Source organism: Argiope bruennichi, chromosome 4, assembly GCF_947563725.1.
Source record: "Argiope bruennichi chromosome 4, qqArgBrue1.1, whole genome shotgun sequence".
Classification (NCBI taxonomy): Eukaryota; Metazoa; Arthropoda; class Arachnida; order Araneae; family Araneidae; genus Argiope; species Argiope bruennichi.
The window spans coordinates 119,130,702-119,148,468 of NC_079154.1; the positions used below are offsets into that span (position 1 = coordinate 119,130,702).

A 17,767-nucleotide genomic window follows, 5' to 3' on the forward strand; every position below is an offset into this window, starting at 1 on the left:
GATAAGCTAAAAACGTTGCATTTGCATCTAGTACGACATTTTTATTTCTATTTCCCATAAAATAAAACATATGGTAATATAGTCTAAAATCTTTACAAATTAAATTGCATTAATAATTTTTTTTTTAAGAAATACCATTTTTCCCCCTCAAAATGGGAAATTTATTGGGGTAATGAAGAGTTTTTGTGCATCATTGGAATTTTATTTTAGTACAAATAAAATGGCAAAAACAATTATTTAAAAAAAAAGAAATTTATTTACGTCAAAACATTTAAAAAGAAATTTAATCATGCAATTTCTAAATAAAATTAACAATTTTCGAGATGAAACTTAAAACACAATCGGGTCTAATTCCCTTCTCCGTTGTTCTTCCAGCATTTTTATACCTATCCAACGTACATAAAAGAACAACAAACAGACATCATAAAAAACAGCATTAAATAACAAGATAAAAGATCTATCCACATACAGAGACAGCATAACTGATGTAAAAAGTATAGAAATAACACTTAAACGGCGATAGTGCTGTTGATTTAACTGAAATAACATTATAAATTGGAGTACTAAATATTGTATCAATAGATTCCTTTGCAAATAGAAGTTCGTGTTGAAAATCTTCGATATATCGGAAGAACTAATGAGAAAAAATATCAGGCCTAATAGTACAAAAACATCCATAAAAAATTGAATTATTTCTTCTCTGAATGAACTTATTATAACATAGGCAAAAACAAATGAAGGGAAATCTTTATAGTATGCTAAAAAATTTATGCCAAACCACATTGCTAAAACGAACAAGTGGCATTTTGACACAGGATATTGCAAAGCGGTGAATAAAATCATGATGGACGATAATGTGATTGCGCTTATCATTGGAATAACATTTCCCAAGACATGTATGAGGAGATATGCCTTGATGAAAACTATGTTGAAGTGCAGGAGGAGATTCTGATCAGCTGACAGGTTGAGAAAACTGGAGCCCATTCTTGGGTAGATTCTTCCAACAACATCCTAAAAGCGAATGATTTTGCTTTAGAAAACAATTACTAAATAATGGCAGTAATGAATTTTAAATACCTGGTTAGTATATGCCAGTATGAAATAAGTGAATTTGATTGCCATAATAAGTGATTTGATTCAACTAAGTGAAAGATTGCTATAATAAGTGATTTGATTCAACTAAGTGAAAGATTGCTATAATAAGTGATTTGATTCAACTAAGTGAAAGATTGCTATAATAAGTGATTTGATTCAACTAAGTGAAAGATTGCTATAATAAGTGATTTGATTCAACTAAGTGAAAGATTGCTATAATAAGTGATTTGATTCAACTAAGTGAAAGAAATTGCTATGGTGTGCAGACGCATTTTAGAGTATATGCCATAATCCTTGATATTTAACCCTTTGCACTCGAATGGTGCCTCTCACTCACCGTTTAAGATGGTGATAATTTTGACGTTTTATTTATTTATTTTATTTTAATTGTTAAAAACGTCAACAGAATGACAAAAATATACAATTATTTTGGGGGAAACTTCAACATAAAACAATTATATATATATTAATTTTTTGGAGCAATAAGCAAGCCTTATATTAAGTGAATAATTATGCATCGAATTACTTTTCCGAATGCAAAGGGTTAAATATCAATCATACAATTAAAATACCTCATTAATTGTTGGCATTCATTTTTTCAGGTCGAACAGTAAATATAAGCTAGTGATGTGGGGAGGGGGCGTATTCTGCCCTCCACTTTCCCGTACATTTCCCTCATTTAGTGTTAAATATTTTTTAAGTTTTTTGCGCAATGGATATCATTTGGACCCAATGTAATTTATATAATAGAGTATGAATTTGAGCCTCTTCGCACAGACAAATGGTGCCCAATACATTATATTATATTGATACTACATTGGATGTGAACACCATATACAAAATACCTTTATCTCACTTTGTTTTTGTATTTCACTTACACAGGGATAAGCAGGCAATCTGCCCAATGAAAAATTTCTTCCAAGATTAAAAATCTTTCCTCTAGTGTTATTGAAGAATTCCAATGCTTTTAAATGAAATGGAAGCTTATAATTTAATTTAATGCGAGAAGCATAATGTTGCCTTAATTAAACTAAAATAATTATTAAAAAGAGACAAACTTACTCCCAAATATGTTCTTGACATGTTTTACAAGGATTTTAAATTCAATTTCTCTCCTAAAAGAAAATTTAAATATTCGATTATTAATCTCTTCGAGGCATAAAATTGAAAATATTGTTCATATATAAATATTTCTTACGCAAAAAAATTAATCTGTTCACTTCAATTCAATATTACACTACATTTCTTGTCCTCGTATGGAAATTGTAGGGGGCTTTAACGATTTCTCTTTCTATTCTGAAGAAACATAGGACTTTTAAAATTTTTAGCAGCACTCGAATGATGAGGACGTCATTTGAGTTGGTAGTACCCTCCTTTCTCCCAGCACCAACTGGATGTTATCTGGATTTAGCATACACTAAATTCATATACATTCTGGATCTTTTGTGGAATCAAGTCCCGAGACAAAAACATACTGACCTACATACCAACATACCTATTTCATGCCAACATACCATGCATCGACATTCTTTCTTCTCATTATTGGCTAGATAAGTGACGATATCTCTCCAATGAATGAAGATTCGAATCTTAATGACAGATTTAATGTGTACTTGGTGTAAAAACATAACAATCTAAAGGATCTAGCACACTGTCAAAATTTCTCCAAGATATAAAATTCAAATTCTGAACCAATCATCCTAAATTTAAATGACGGCATGAAAAGCTAGAAATAACATTTTTTTCTGAATTTAGATCCACAACAGATCCAAACAAGAAGTATTGTATTTGAATTCGCTTCGTCTACATTTAATTTAAAATAAATATTTCTTAACTGCATTACACATAGCAAATATTTTATCTGAAATGTTTTATTTGGATAACAAAAGTTGCAATATTCATTTCTCTTAATTTATATATTTAATAATTAAGAAATGGTAGGACATATGGAATAATTCTATCAAGGGATGAACACCCTATCAATATCTTTAAGACGTCAAATAATATGTCAACCCATCAAATAATATGTATTTATATTTCTTACGCCAATGTTTTCCCGATCTGTTCTAAAGTGCGTTATTTGTACAACAAATTATGTAAAATTTTTATTCATTTCGGAAAATACTGCAATTTTTTTTCTATATCGTTTCGCGAAATTTCCGCATCTAAAAATGCTATCTTTAGATTTGTACATAGTTTCATTATGATCGTATTTCAAGTAAAAATTTACTGACATTTAAACTGTCTATACACTTTTGACTTTTAATGTATTCTGGAGTTCAGCAGACACAGCTAGAATGTAACATTTTCTAACAGTTAAAATTCATTGATATATACTTCTTGATTTCTGCCACCAGGATGCATCCCAGATCTGAAAATGAGAAGTTTCCTGCAAGTGGTCGATTCTTGCTTCCCTGGTGGATGAAGTAATGGATTTGGATCGAGTTAACTCCACTTCGATGGCGGAACGGAGTTCTATTTTGACAAGTAATAGCCATTACGATATAATCATAGTTCTTATCTCAATCATGTCGTTACGACTATCCTTCATTTTATTCTAGATTATACGTATTGAGGATAGGTCCTTCACAGAAACTCCTTGAACATTTAATTTCAGCTACTAACATAACATTAGCAAACGACGTAATAACCAAATGGGAAATTTACACATGAATTAGATTGCAGTGTTAACTCATTTTATTTCATAAAAAATTTCAAACTTTACGAAAATGTTAAAGTTTTCAAAAACATGAATAGAATTAATTACAGAATTAAATTAGAAAGTTAGATTTATTCATAAGTTAATTTTAGATTAGGCAGAAAATTTAAGTAAAATAAAAAAAACGATGTGAAATCAAGGGTTGTGCACCTCAAATCGCTTATATTAAATAAAAAAATCATTTGTTATCAATTCTTACCTTATTTAAAAGATAAAATGGGCTTATTATGATGTATTTAAGACTACTATTTATAGTAAAATTCTATTTATAAAGTTCGAAAAAAATTATTGAATGCTTAAAAATGAATTAATAAAAACACAATAATATAAAAGAATAAAAAGATTATTCAAGTGTTAGAAAATGATTAATCGTAATTAGCATATATTTATGTATTGCTGCCAAACTAAAATTTGAAAATTTATAATCAGGCATGCTTCCAAAATGTTTATGAAAATTACTGTAATTAAGTTATTAATAATAGGAAAGGTTTATTTTATAATTTGAAAAATGTTAACCCTTTGCACTCCTATGGCTCCTTCTCAGGCACCATTCAAGACGGTGCATCATTTTGAGGTTTTATGCATTTATTTAAAATTTTGACTGTCAGTAATACGTACATTTAGAAGATGTTAATTAATTTTTTTGGAAGAATTCCACTTAAAACAATTATATATATTTATTTTTCGAAACGATAAACAAGTCTTTACATTAGGTGAATAATTATGCATCGAATTACTTTTCGGATTGCAAAGGGTTAATAACGAGTATAAAAATATTATAATCCATGCTATTATTTCATAGTCTTGATAAAAAAAATGGCGAAACAAATGCATCCATGAAATCTCTACAAAGTTAAAAAATGACTTCTGTTTTTAAGTTTTACGGTCACTCATGTAAAAGAGGTTCGAAAAAGTGAAATCTGTCTTGGAAAAATTTGAATTAACTACTTTGACCGGATGCTTATAGGGTTAAGAATCATAACATGATACCTGATATCAGAAATATTCGGTCTGTTTAGAAGCTTGAATTATGTTAACCCTATCATAGAAGGTTAAACGCTCCACTTTGATGCAGCATGGATCTTTTATCATCTGACAATAACTTTAAAAAAAAAATAGCGTCGAATCTGAGTCCAGAAAATCATAGTAAAGTTACAGACTGAAATCAATTGTTTTGTCTTCGTATGCCTTAATTGATGAGGCATTGATTTTTAATCAACATTTTTGTAAGGCGTAAGTTATGATAGCTAAATGAAGGATAAAATAAACATAAAATCATTTGAACATCAATCATACGGAAGCTAAAATAAATAATAACCTTAAAAATCTTTTATTTTTGCTTCATGAGATATTAAAATATCCACATAGATTAATGGCTATTTTGATGCACGTAGTTGTATAAAGAGCATAACTACATTGTTGCAAATCTGTTTTTAAAATTAATTTTGAAAATTAATTGAAATGAAAGGATAAATTGTAGGTATAAGAAATTAATCCCATTAAAAAGCTACTTTTTTTAATTAGTGTAAAAAAGATCTCCAATAATATACTCCGAAATGGAGCAAAGTTTTTGCAATTTTCAATTAATTTTGATTAGAAATTTTAGAAGCCTTTCCCTTGGTAAACACTTATCATTAAAATGTAGCTAAGTTTTAAATTTAACTGTCTCTCTTGGAGAGTGTTTTAAACGATTGTTACCTCACGTTGGATATGGTTTACTGACTGTATGCCAACTGTATTTCTAGAGACATTAGTAAGTTAAAACTTTTTGAGGATCATCTTAGAATGCTCATTTTGTTACAAATTTTGGCATTAATTTGAAAGTCGTAAAGTAAACTGAAAACCCGAAAAAGATTTTCAAAAGACACGCAGTTTTCTTAAATGTACGTCATTGACAGAATTTTAGCTATTTTAATTGTATCTTAAAATTCCATGGAAACATTTGAGAAAGTCTCCAAACTATTAGATGACGTTTTAAGCGCTGATACCACCCCTATGTAACTTTTGATAAATATCTTAAATTTTGAGCGCTTTTACTTTCTTTAGGAATGGTTGCAATCGATTATACAAACGGAAAATTTTGAATGGATTTAATTTAATTTCTTTGATTAATGACAAGTTATTCAAATACACTTGATCATAAAAGTAGGATTTTATTAGATCACAAATCCGTAATTTTATAAAGATGGATTATATTGAAGTGTTCTACGAATCATTGACTCCGGATCCGGATTCTCCAACAGTTATATCAAAATCGTAAATATTAAACAATGTAGATTGATTCCGAATAAGTAAATCATTTTATTTTTGATATTAATCATAAGTATACTTTATCACTCCAATAATTCCGGAAGCAAAATAGCGGCCAGGTTAGTGAGAACTAGAACCTATCTTTAAATATCAAAGAAATGATTTAAAGTATTCATTGAGGTCTGCTTCCAATTAGAGCATTGAGTACATGAGTTACAAAATGAGTTACAAAAAAGCGAATCTCTTTTAAAAAATTAAAAAAGTTTTGGGTGGTGTTTTTCACCCACCAAGTCCTGCATAGTTAGAGACGATGACTGGAAAAATAACTCACGATGTGATTTAAAATCTGGACATTCAATAAGAATGTGTTTTACAATAAAATCAGTACAATATGTAGGGCAGATGGGTTTTCTCTCTCCACAAATGAGATGTTTATGAGTAAAACGTGTATGTCCTATACGGAAGTGGGTCAATTTAACATCCAACCTCCGTATAGGGAGTACAGGCCATAATACAATGAAAGGTTTAATGGTATGTAATTTGTTATAAACCTGTTCATTCCAGCTTGTCTGCCAAGTGGAATAGAGATGAAAAAGAAAGAACTTCTTCGTATCACTGTATAGCAGATTTTGTGAAAGAAATGAAGAAGCAGCTTTTGCAGCACAGTCTGCTGCCTCATTTCCTGAAATGCCCGAGTGACTCAGTACCCAACAAAATAAAATACTAAATGCCTTACTTCGAAGAAGGCATAAAATATTCAAAATTTCTAAGGCCACAGGATGCAATCGATTGTCGAGGTGAAAGAGCGTCTCCAAAGCAGTCAGACTGTCAGAATAAATAACGAAGCTTCGATTAGTAGATACCGAAATTTCCTGAAGGGCATAGGAAATTGCTATTAGTTCCGCAATAAAGATAGAAAAACTGGTAGGTAAACGATAGCTCAGTATATCAGATGGAAGTACAATGCCACAGCCGACATGTCCATCCGATTTCGAGCCATCTGTAAAAACAGGGATGAAAGATAAATACTGACAGCGATGATAGAAAAATAACTGTTGAAAAGCCACAGATGCTGTTGTGGATTTTTCAAATCCCAAAAATGGATTTAAGAAGGAAAATTCTGGCTTATCCCATGGTGGAAAATAAAAGTGATTAATAGAATTAATTGTGGAATTATTAAGGCCCGAGTCTTGCAGAAGCGTTTCTATTCTCACACTGAACGGTATAATGCAGGAGGAACGAGCATCATAAATTTTCCTAAGACTTGCTGGAAGGGTTAATTCAGATATAGGGTGCTTCGGAAGAGACTGCGTTTTAACGATTCTAATAACACCGAAATCGGCCACCAAAAATGACACAAGGAAAAGCTTATTTTTTTCGATATTAAATTTGAGATAAATAATCTTTTTTCCCTAGTTGTATTGCTCGATTTTAATTAAATTTCTATCTTTCTGAATTTTTCTTTAAAAATCGGCATATCAGAATTTGAGATATTTGTTTTTAAATGATTGAAAACGAGGATGAATCCATAATTTTTTTGGAAGTGTAATTTTTTTCCCTGGGACAGAATACAGTTTTGAAGAGAATAAAGAAATAAAATTTCCTAGTTCTACTCCTGCAATTGAGAAAAGAGCCGTAACTTATTTTACATATTGTAAATTGGAATCAATTATGAATTTGCAGACTTTTTCTTATAATCTTTTTATCGTATACTTAAGAGACAAATATCAAGATGGAAGTCATCAGAGTGAATGACGTAAAATCATTTCATGAATGAAAGGTATTTTTCATATATCCATCATTTTGTAAAACAAAATGATGTAGATATCTAGATTTGTGTGAGGATAAGGTATTGAAGTTCGGATAAAATAACTTATTTTCTGGGAACATGGCATATTCCACTTCTTTCAGTATTTCAACAAAATCACGAATTTCGGGAAATGTTCTAGAAACCTTCGCCAAACAAACGTCAAAATTGGTATTGGAATTGTACAATCACTAATAAATAAGTTCAATAAATCAAAGGTTTACTCAATATTAAGAATTTAATAGTAAGTTGAAGTGAACTTGTAGATGCCTTTGTGGTATAATTTCGGCTTCGAAATTGGAAATACAAAGAAGTCGCCCTTCGTAATTTTTAGGAATTTTCTATAATATGAAATGAGCGAAATATTTTGAAAATTTAAAAGAAATTTAAATCATCCATAAACTAGACTTTGTAATTCAATAATAGTTATTTAAAATTTTATTTATCTTAAATCAATATTGAAATCAGATAATTCACAAAAAGAAACTCATTAAGTAGTGGGAAAATAAGATACATATATGTAGGATTAAATACGAAATTAAAAACGAAATTGAATAGCTTTATATTTTATTCTATGATTAATTATAATTAATGGTTTCTTTTAATTCTTCTTAATATCTAATACAAGCAATACTTAATCCCACCAATTTACATTATTTTTCTTGAGCCTCTTAAATTTGTCATTCGAAAACTCATCAGATGCTTATAATATTTTGCTGGTCACATTCGCTGAATAAATTCCTAGCAAAATAACAAATATTTCGATTAGCAACCGAAAATAATGGTTGCGATCTTAATAAACTGGTAGAATAAAACAATTATATCATGCAAATTTTAAATCTAATCCAATATCCTCATAGTAATTCCAGTGGAGTGCGAAAGATGTAAAATTGTTCATAGACATAACGCACAAAAGTTTGAAGTCAAAACTAATTATATCTACAATTTGATTGCAACAGTTTGGTTGAAGATTGAAAACATCAGTGACCGAAAAGTTCCAGGAAAAAGAAAACATTCACACTTCAGAGACAGATGGTGAAAAAAATGAAAGTAATAATAATAAAAATGGCAGATGTTTAAAAAGAATCCTCAATGACTGACTTAAGACTCCTTATTGGACAGCAGTGTTTAATTACGTCATCTGTCGTTAGTAATTTGCATTTTTTGTTCCAAACATCGCGGGAAATATAAAGTAATATCTGCGCATGCGTTCTATTTGAATCTCCTGTTAAGTTTTAGTTCGACGCGTAGAATCCAAATGGATTGTGTTGGTAATTGTGTATTCGAACTTTTCACAAACGGCTAGAGCACATGAATTTCATGCTGTTGTTGAAAAGATTGAAACTAACCGTGCTTGAATTTAATATTTGATAACTACAGAAAAAGAAAATGTGTATTTTGCAGTCATCTGTTTTTAACATGTCCAAATCATTTACACCGGGCACCTATAAGAGACGAAGCATGAATTATCCTAATGCATAGCGAACTTTCTTAGAAAACGAACTATCCTCCATGATGATTTAGTTAATACTTGAGATGTAAGATTGACGCATTTTCATGAAGGATATTTTATTTTGGTAAGTCCTTCTAAAATTCTATTAATTCTATTAAAATTTAAATATTTTCTTTTAAAATTTAAAAAAAATGTAGCAATTGGTGAATTTTAATCTTGTGGAGATTGTGATGCTTTGAGTTAAGTGTGATTGGCTTTATTTGTTACTAAAGTTTTAAATTAGTAATATTTTAATATACAATTTGATGTTTATATTTACAAAATTTATGGTTGACAAAATATGAAAGAGAATTTTTAAAAATATTTTTACTTATTATCAATAAACTCATTCTAATAATTTTATTTATATTCGAAAATGTGTTAAAATCAAATATGGATTTCAGTATAATTATTTGCTTTGATGCTGCTAAAATTCTTTATTCCTGAAGTAAAGATTTAAATTAGTGAATTCCCGAAGAAATGCCATTTCTTATATTTTTGTAATTTTATATTCTTTTAAGGTTTTTTGATACGCATATTTTCTGAAGTCTTTTGAATTTTCTATTAATATGTATTAAAATATTGATTATTTTAATAGAAATCTATTTTCTTCATCTGAAGTCCAAAATAAAAATGGTAAAATATTTTTTAGAATTATGATTGTCAATTCAAAACATTTTACTTTATTTATTTGAAAGTTCACTCTGTTTTCATTTTAGAAAAAAAAAATGCTTTTTGTAAAAAGTCCTAGTATATTACTTGTGAATTGTATCTTTTTCTTTAGTTGCATTGTAAAATTATTGTACTTTGTTATTTAAAAAAATATTTATCGCAATTATTGCTTTCAAAACTGTTAAATTTTATATTTAAACAGTGAATTAAGGTATAATAATAAAGTATAATAATAAAAATTGAATTAATTATGAGATGTATTGCATATTTTTAAAAATTATTGCTCTTTTTAGTTTATTGTCTAAGCGGTGTGGATATTTTTAATCGTTTTTCTACATTTAATAGTTATTATGCCTATAATAGCTTTGAATTAATTATACGATGTATTACATATTTTTAAAAATTATTGCTTTTTTTAGTTTATTGTCTAAGCGGTGTGGATATTTTTAATCGTTTTTCTACATTTAATAGTTATTATGCCTATAATAGCTTTGAATTAGTTTCAGCAGTATAAGAGTTTAGCTTTGTAGAGTTTAATTCTATTTTCTCTTTATACATTTAAGCAAAATAATGTGGCTTGTTGCAAAAATATTTGGACTTATTTACAAGCATTCAATGTCAAGATAGATTATAAACAGTTCACTTGGAAAATTTAATTTTTTAATGTTTTTGATTGTTTAAAACTTTTTTGTAATGATTGTGAGGATTTTGATATTTTTTTCCTCATGAGGAGGAATGCTATTATGTTTTAGTATGCATATGTTTGATGGGGATCAAAATTTACTTGTTAATACTAAGTGGGAATTTAACGACTCGATTCGTCTGATCTAGGATTTGAAATTGCGAAGTATTAAATATTCCTTATATTATGTTTCTTTCAAAACGTAATGCATCTAAATATATATTGTTCCTGTCAAGTTGTGGAATAAAGCTTTATCGTAATTTTTTCCCTTTGGAATTACAAAGGTACATTTTTACAAATTCTAAAGTGATGTTAAATCACATCGGTAAATCTACTAAATGCATTATTAGTGTTTCAGGTTTAATATAAACTTCATTTTTCAGTAGAGTTTCGAACCTTTTAGAATGTTATTCAGGATTGTTCTGTCTTCCATATTTGAACCTTATATATTGTAGCTCGTCATTGCTTTTCTTGTGGAGAATTTCGTATTTTAAAATGCATAGCGGATGAAATGTTTCAACTTTAAAAAAAAACAGCATCTCAAGGTTTCACTTGCTCATTGAAATTTAGTTAGTTGAAATAAATATTTCCTTGAAATTGAGAGAAGTGGGAGCCTCTAATAGCTTCGCTGTTATTCTCTTATTCTTCTAGCTTTTTCAATTCGTCAAAAAAAATCATTCGATTTTTTTAATCCATTGTCAGAAAAATAACCAGTATTTTACTGTGCAAATAAAGGCTGATTCTTAAAATGGAGAATTTTAAAAACCAAGCGAATTTAGTAGTTCAAGCTTATTAAGTGGAAAATGAATAGGAATCTTAAATTTATATCAAGTATTGAAATAATATCATGAAATAGATAGAATTTCTTTTTAAAATTTCAAACATTAGTTTTTTTGTTGTTGTGCGGAATGATATTATTCGTGTCAGTAGTGAAGTAGTTCGCTCAGTCAATATTTTGCTTATTCCGCTTGATTATTTGGATAGCTTGTTTGTTGACGAAATCGCGTTCGATCTAATTTATAGGTATACATTAATAGGCCTAAGTGAAGATTATTGTGCACCAGCTGTTTGTCGCCAATATTGCAACCCATCGGATCCTTCTTATAGCAACCGTATTGCTGTTTTGTTTACTATTTTTTGCAATGGTTGAGTTGTACATAAACTACAATTACATTATGAAAAATGTTAAATTAAAAATATTAAAAAAATATCGATTAAAGATTTTAATTTTGTTCTTTATTATATTTAAAATTTATTAAATAAAGAAAGTTAAGTTTATAATTAAAAGTTATTTTCTCCTTTCTTTTTTTTAATGTGAATACGAACAGAAAATATTTATTTTTTTGCAATTTTTAATTGTCAGTATACGCTTTAAAAAAATCGTCTGCATTTTCACTTTAAAAGACAGCTGCAATGGAATTCTTCGCAGTTCTCGTAATTCTTTTGGTGTTCTAACGGTTGGTTCCCTTCATAATTTGTTATGTCGAGAGTATTTCGAACCTGTAGAATGGATGAAGGATGAGTTAAAATAGTATATAGATATATTTTACGAGTTGATGAAGTTAGGAAAGGATGCTTGCTTGCTTGAAATTTTGTATTGAGAATGGTTTGATATCGAACCAGCAGAATGGATGAAGGGTGAGTGGAATATATTTTTTTACGAGTTGATGAAGTTGGGAAAAATATAATTGTTTGAAATTTTGTATGGAGAATGTTCCGATTGCTTATTTCTCCGTTTTTTCTTTTCTTTTGTTTATGTACTGTTTCTGTTATCCACACAGTCTTTATGTTCAATGTGCTAGCGAAGCTACTAGGTTCCCACTCCCGCTGCTAGCGAAGCCGTAGGATGTTTTTTTTTAAGTTAAAAGATTCTGCCAGGTTCCTTCTACAGATGCCTTAGGCATCTGTAGAAGGCACCGGGCAGTATGAAGAAAAAAATACTTCAGTAAAAAGTCCTAATTAGATGGCGGAAAATGGTAACCTTAAATGTTCCGCAGAAGTGTTTGTTTATTTTGTCCGCCATCTTTATTGGCGACTTGGCATTGTTGGCGCATCTGGGTACACACTAAAATTCACTTTTACCCATTAATAAATTAACACATAAAAAATTATTAGAAACTGAAAAATAGTCTCTTTGAAAAATGAGCCGAAAAAACAGGCAACTGATCTAGTTGCTCATGTAATTAGATGCGATTTCGCCTTTGAAAACTTTGGAAGATAATTGTCTGAGCTGCTGCTATCACTAGATTTGATTTTTAGCCACAATTATTTATTATACTAAGAAATGGTATTATGCTCGTATTGAGTAATTGTGGTATTACAATAGATAAGTACGATTAGCCTGGTGATAAATACCCCTCAGAGGCTCACCTTCTTTAGGTGAGTACGGATGTCCCAATCCCGAAGTACCCAGGGATCTTTTACTCATTTTAAGTTTAATCTTCCCTACGCCTAGTGCTTTCTACTTGATCCTTCCATCCCTCGACGGCAAGCGAGGGAGATCTCCATGAGAAGCTGTCGCCACTCTGTTTGCTCCTTGCATCTCATGGACAGCCAAAAGCCCCACGTGGTGGCCGTGCGTGGCGACCCTTTAGACGGGTGGTGCACTGTGGTCCCCTGTGCATCAATGGGCCGGTAGCTAGCAACCTGAGTTACTAGTCTGCTAGGTATCAAGCGAAGGGGTTACTCCTTGGGCTTGGCGTTAAGGGTGGTCACTGTCCCCGGGGGTAACTCTGAGCGTATAGGTTCCGGCCAGCACCAAGGTAAGCGCCGAGGCTGGGAATGGCCAGAGCTGGTGGCTGCCTTTCCTTGTTGGGCTCCGTGGTGGGCGGTGCCGTCGGACCTGAAGTCTGTTCATATCGCATGGGGCCTCGCCACAAATCTCCCTAAAGTGGGCATCTTTCTGTACTGACATAAGTTATAAAATCGTGCGATGCATTTTTTATTGTGAAGCGTATTTCTGAAACTAAAGAATCGTTCCATTCCGTATCGCCTTTTCTTGTAGAAAAAACTTGAACTGGTAGTGTAGGGGAAGTGGCATCTTTTCGTAAACGTCGTTCAAGTGACCTACTCATTGAAGTTGCATCAAGACAACAATAACACAAAATTTTAAAATTGAAATCTACGGGCACAATACAAGTTTCTGTTACTCCACATGGTTCCTTGTATTCCTCGAAGGGTGTAATTTCCTGTGGGGAACTATTCAATGTCTGTTTGGAGGAAATCACTCACAAATTGCAAAGTCAAGGAGTGACCCAGGTGCGCCGAATTTCTATTAGGCGAGATGGAAAACTCGTTAATTCTAAGAATCTTATTTTAACATTTAACTTCCCAAAATTGCCAGAGTCAATAAAGGCTAGGTACATGAAATTACCCTGTAAGACCTTATGTTCCGAATCAAAGATTCCAATCATGCTTCAATTGCCAGCGTTTCGGCCATTCAAAGGCTAACTGCCACGGGACTTGAACATGCGCCCGTTGTGCAGTAGCTGGCCACGAAAGCAATGAGTGTTCACCGAAAGAAAAATGTGTAAACTGTAAAGAAGACCGCGCCTCTTTCTCTCGCTCATGCCCTGTCTGGAAAAGAAAGATTATTTCTGTCAAAGTTAAAGAGCAAGTGTCATTTCCTGAAGCTCGGAGAATTATTAGAGCTCGTACACCTGCACTTGGAACAAACTATGCTTCTGTTGTAAAGGGTCCACCAAAAACTGTAGGGATCCAATATGACACAAACGATTTTAAGGCTAACTCGGAAACTGATAGTTCAGTTACAATATCTGAATCTGATCAGCCTTCCAATGTTACGCCAACTATAATCAAACATACACGAAAGAAACATAAATCTGCTTCCAAAAAAACTCTGGCACTCAAACTTTAAAAAAAGGTCGTTCACAAAGAGACTTGAAAAAAATTTCGTCTTTATCAGTCCGGAATACAGTCGCTTTGCGGCAGAGGGCGTAGTTCATAAGGACTTGCCGACCATATTTGATAAATCCACTAGTCTTGATCACCTTTTCCAACCTCCGTCAGAGGAGGAGGATTTTATAATGAGCTGTGATGTTTCAAAAACTCAAAGCAATGTTGCAAATGATTTATCTCCCAACAATATTTCTTAATGGGTACCTTCGTTTCTTGGAATTGTGGTGGTCTGAGATCCAAAATTACTGACATCAAGTGCATTATCAATCAATTTCATCCTTCTTGTTTTGCATTTCAAGAAACGTTCTTGAATCCTAACGTTTCTTTCAAACTTCGTGGCTACAATATAATCCGTAAGGATGCAGACACAGAAACTAATAATTCTGGAGGTATCCGTATCTTAACTTCAAACAATTCCCCAGTACACCTCAAATTACATATTCCCTTACAGGCTGTAGCAGTTCAGGTTCATACAAGAGCACTTGTTACAGTCTGTTCTATATATTTGCCACCACATGTCATCAATCAGCAACAACTTAATAATCTTGTTGATCAGTTGTCTTCACCATTTTTAATACTTGGCGACTTCAATGGGCATAGTACTTTGTGGGGTTCAGAAAGTACAAATTCTCGTGGCGACAGATCGAGCAGTTTATTACCAATAACTGTCTGTCTGCTCAATAATAATGAGAAAACGTACTTTCATGAACTCACACGCAGCTTCCATAGTCTTGACCTAACCATTTGCTCTCCTGAATTGCTACCATTTCTGAATTTCACAGTTGCCAGTGATCTTTATAATAGTGATCACTTTCCATTAATTGTCTCCCATGCTAATAGAGGCGTTGCGACTCCATGTCCGCGTTTTCTATTTGAACGGGCAAATTGGACTGCCTTTACGCAACTTGCAGACATCACAGAGACAATGGTTAAACTTTCGGATATCACGGAAGAAATGCAAAATGTTACAGATTGTATTATTTATGCCGCAAAAAATACCATCCCAAAATATTCCCCACGTGTAAGGAAATTTCGCAGACCGTGGTAGAATGACTCTTGCCGCGACAGTTACAGAGGACAAAAGAAACGATGGAATATTATTCGCTAATACCCTTCAGCAGAAAACCTTATTGCGTTTAAGAGCGCCAGAGCTAATGCTCGTCGCATCCGCAGACAAAGCCAGAGGGAATCTTGGATTCGCTTCATGTCTTCAATCACATTTTCCACTTCAAGCAAATTGCTTTGGAAAAAAGTAAAAGCTGCAAATGGGATCTTCAAAGATTTCAACTATCCCGTGCTAAAGACAGGAAATAGAACGATTGCCTCTCCTATAGATGTTGCTAATACTCTCGGGTATACTTTCGCACAAGTTTCCGCTGCCGATTCATATAATTCTGCTTTTTTGGCGAAGAAGAATAGCGCGGAACGAAGATGTTTTCGTTTTTCAACCCGAAGATCCCTTCCTTACAATTCTGAGTTGAGGATGCATGAACTGCTAACGGCCTTGTCTAAAGTTAAGGATTCAAGCCCCGGTCCGGATGGAATTACCTATAACATGTTTCGCCATTTATCTAGAACTTCTCTTTGAAATTTGTTGCATTTATATAACTGCATTTGGGTTGAGCAGAAGTTCCCTTCGCAATGGCATGAAGCTACTGTTATTCCCATCCTTAAACCCGGTAAGGACTCTTCTGACCCTCTGAATTACAGACGTATAGCGCTCACAAGTTGTTTGTGCAAGACATTGGAACGAATGATCAATTCCAGGTTAGTTTTTGAATTAAAGAGGGCATTTATTCCGCAAATGCAGAGCGGTTTTCGTAGAGGAGGTTCCACATCTGATAATATCGTCCTTCTCGAGATTCAAATCCGCAATGCATTCGTCAGTCGGAATCGTCTGGTCTCCGTATTTTTTGACGTTCAGAAGGCGTATAATCGAACTTGGAGCTTTGGAATTTTTACAACTCTTTTAAATTTTGGTTTTCGAGGAAATTTGGGTGTTTTTTTTAAAGAAATTTTTATCTTTAAGATCATTTCGTGTCCGAATGGGTAATTTTATTCAGATCCTTTTATTCAAGCTAAGGGAGTTCCACAGGGAAGCATCCTCAGTGTAACGCTTTTTATACTTCATTTCAGACAAATTCTTAATGTTTTACCTTCATCTGTTCAAAGTACCTTATATGTAGATGATCTACAGATGTCCTGCCGAAGCAGCAATATGCGCTGAATGGAACGCCAACTGCATATTGCAGTTAATAAGCTTATTAATTGGTGTGATGATAATAGACTTACGATTTCTCCGGAAAAAAGTCGTTGCATTCACTTTTGCAGCAAACCAGGTACTCAATTAGATACTGCAATTTAAAATCGAAATGTCGCAATTCCTGTTGTGGATGAATTCAGATTTTTAGGGATATTTGACTGTAAGCTCACTTTCCTTCCACATGTCCTACATCTGCGGAATAAATGTGACAGGTCATTGAATATTCTTAAGGTACTATCAAACCACTTGGGGAGCAGATCGTACATCTTTGCTTAGAATTTACGAAGCAATTATTCTTTCACGCATTGATTACGGTTGTATAGTGTACGGGTTTGCAAGGTTTTCCGTTTTACGCAGATTGGATACCATACACCACTCTGCACTAAGAATTTTTTCGGGAGCATTTCGAACTTCACCAGTGGAGAGTCTTTACGTAGTCTGTCACCATCTTCCTTTAAATTTACGGCGCCAAAAATGTCTGTACAATATTACCTCCGTGCTTTATCTGTCCGGAAACACCCTTTACACTCTTTGATGCTTTCTGTTCGCATTCGGAGATTATACATGGCTCGACGATCTCGCATTCTTCCCTTTTGTGAGAGAGTTAAATTACTCCTACATGATTGGGAACTACATGATGTGAGTATTCATACATTTGATTTATTTGCATTTCCTCCCTGGAATTTACCTCGGTTTTCCTTTTTAAATCCTTTTTATGGATTTGTGAAATCGACAACGGCCCCTGTGATTTTTCAAAACCTTTTTATGTCTCATCTCTGTAAGTATTCGACCCAGCCTATTTTCACAGATGGTTCCAAGTCGGACGGACATGTTGGGTGTGGTATCATTTTTGATACAGAAACAATAAG

The 17,767-nt window shown here is 32.4% G+C and overlaps 1 protein-coding gene across 1 annotated transcript; it reads right to left on the reverse strand.

Annotated features, from left to right (window-relative positions):
• Nucleotides 1-267: 267 nt before the first annotated feature.
• LOC129966845 (uncharacterized) lies at nt 268-2,256 on the reverse strand. The gene is made up of 2 exons (XM_056081433.1): nt 2,158-2,256; nt 268-1,011 (listed from the first exon to the last, which is right to left on the reverse strand). Exons 1-2 carry the CDS (start codon nt 2,176-2,178, stop codon nt 331-333), a joined length of 702 nt encoding a protein of 233 aa, XP_055937408.1. The 5' UTR covers nt 2,179-2,256; the 3' UTR covers nt 268-330.
• Nucleotides 2,257-17,767: the final 15,511 nt, after the last annotated feature.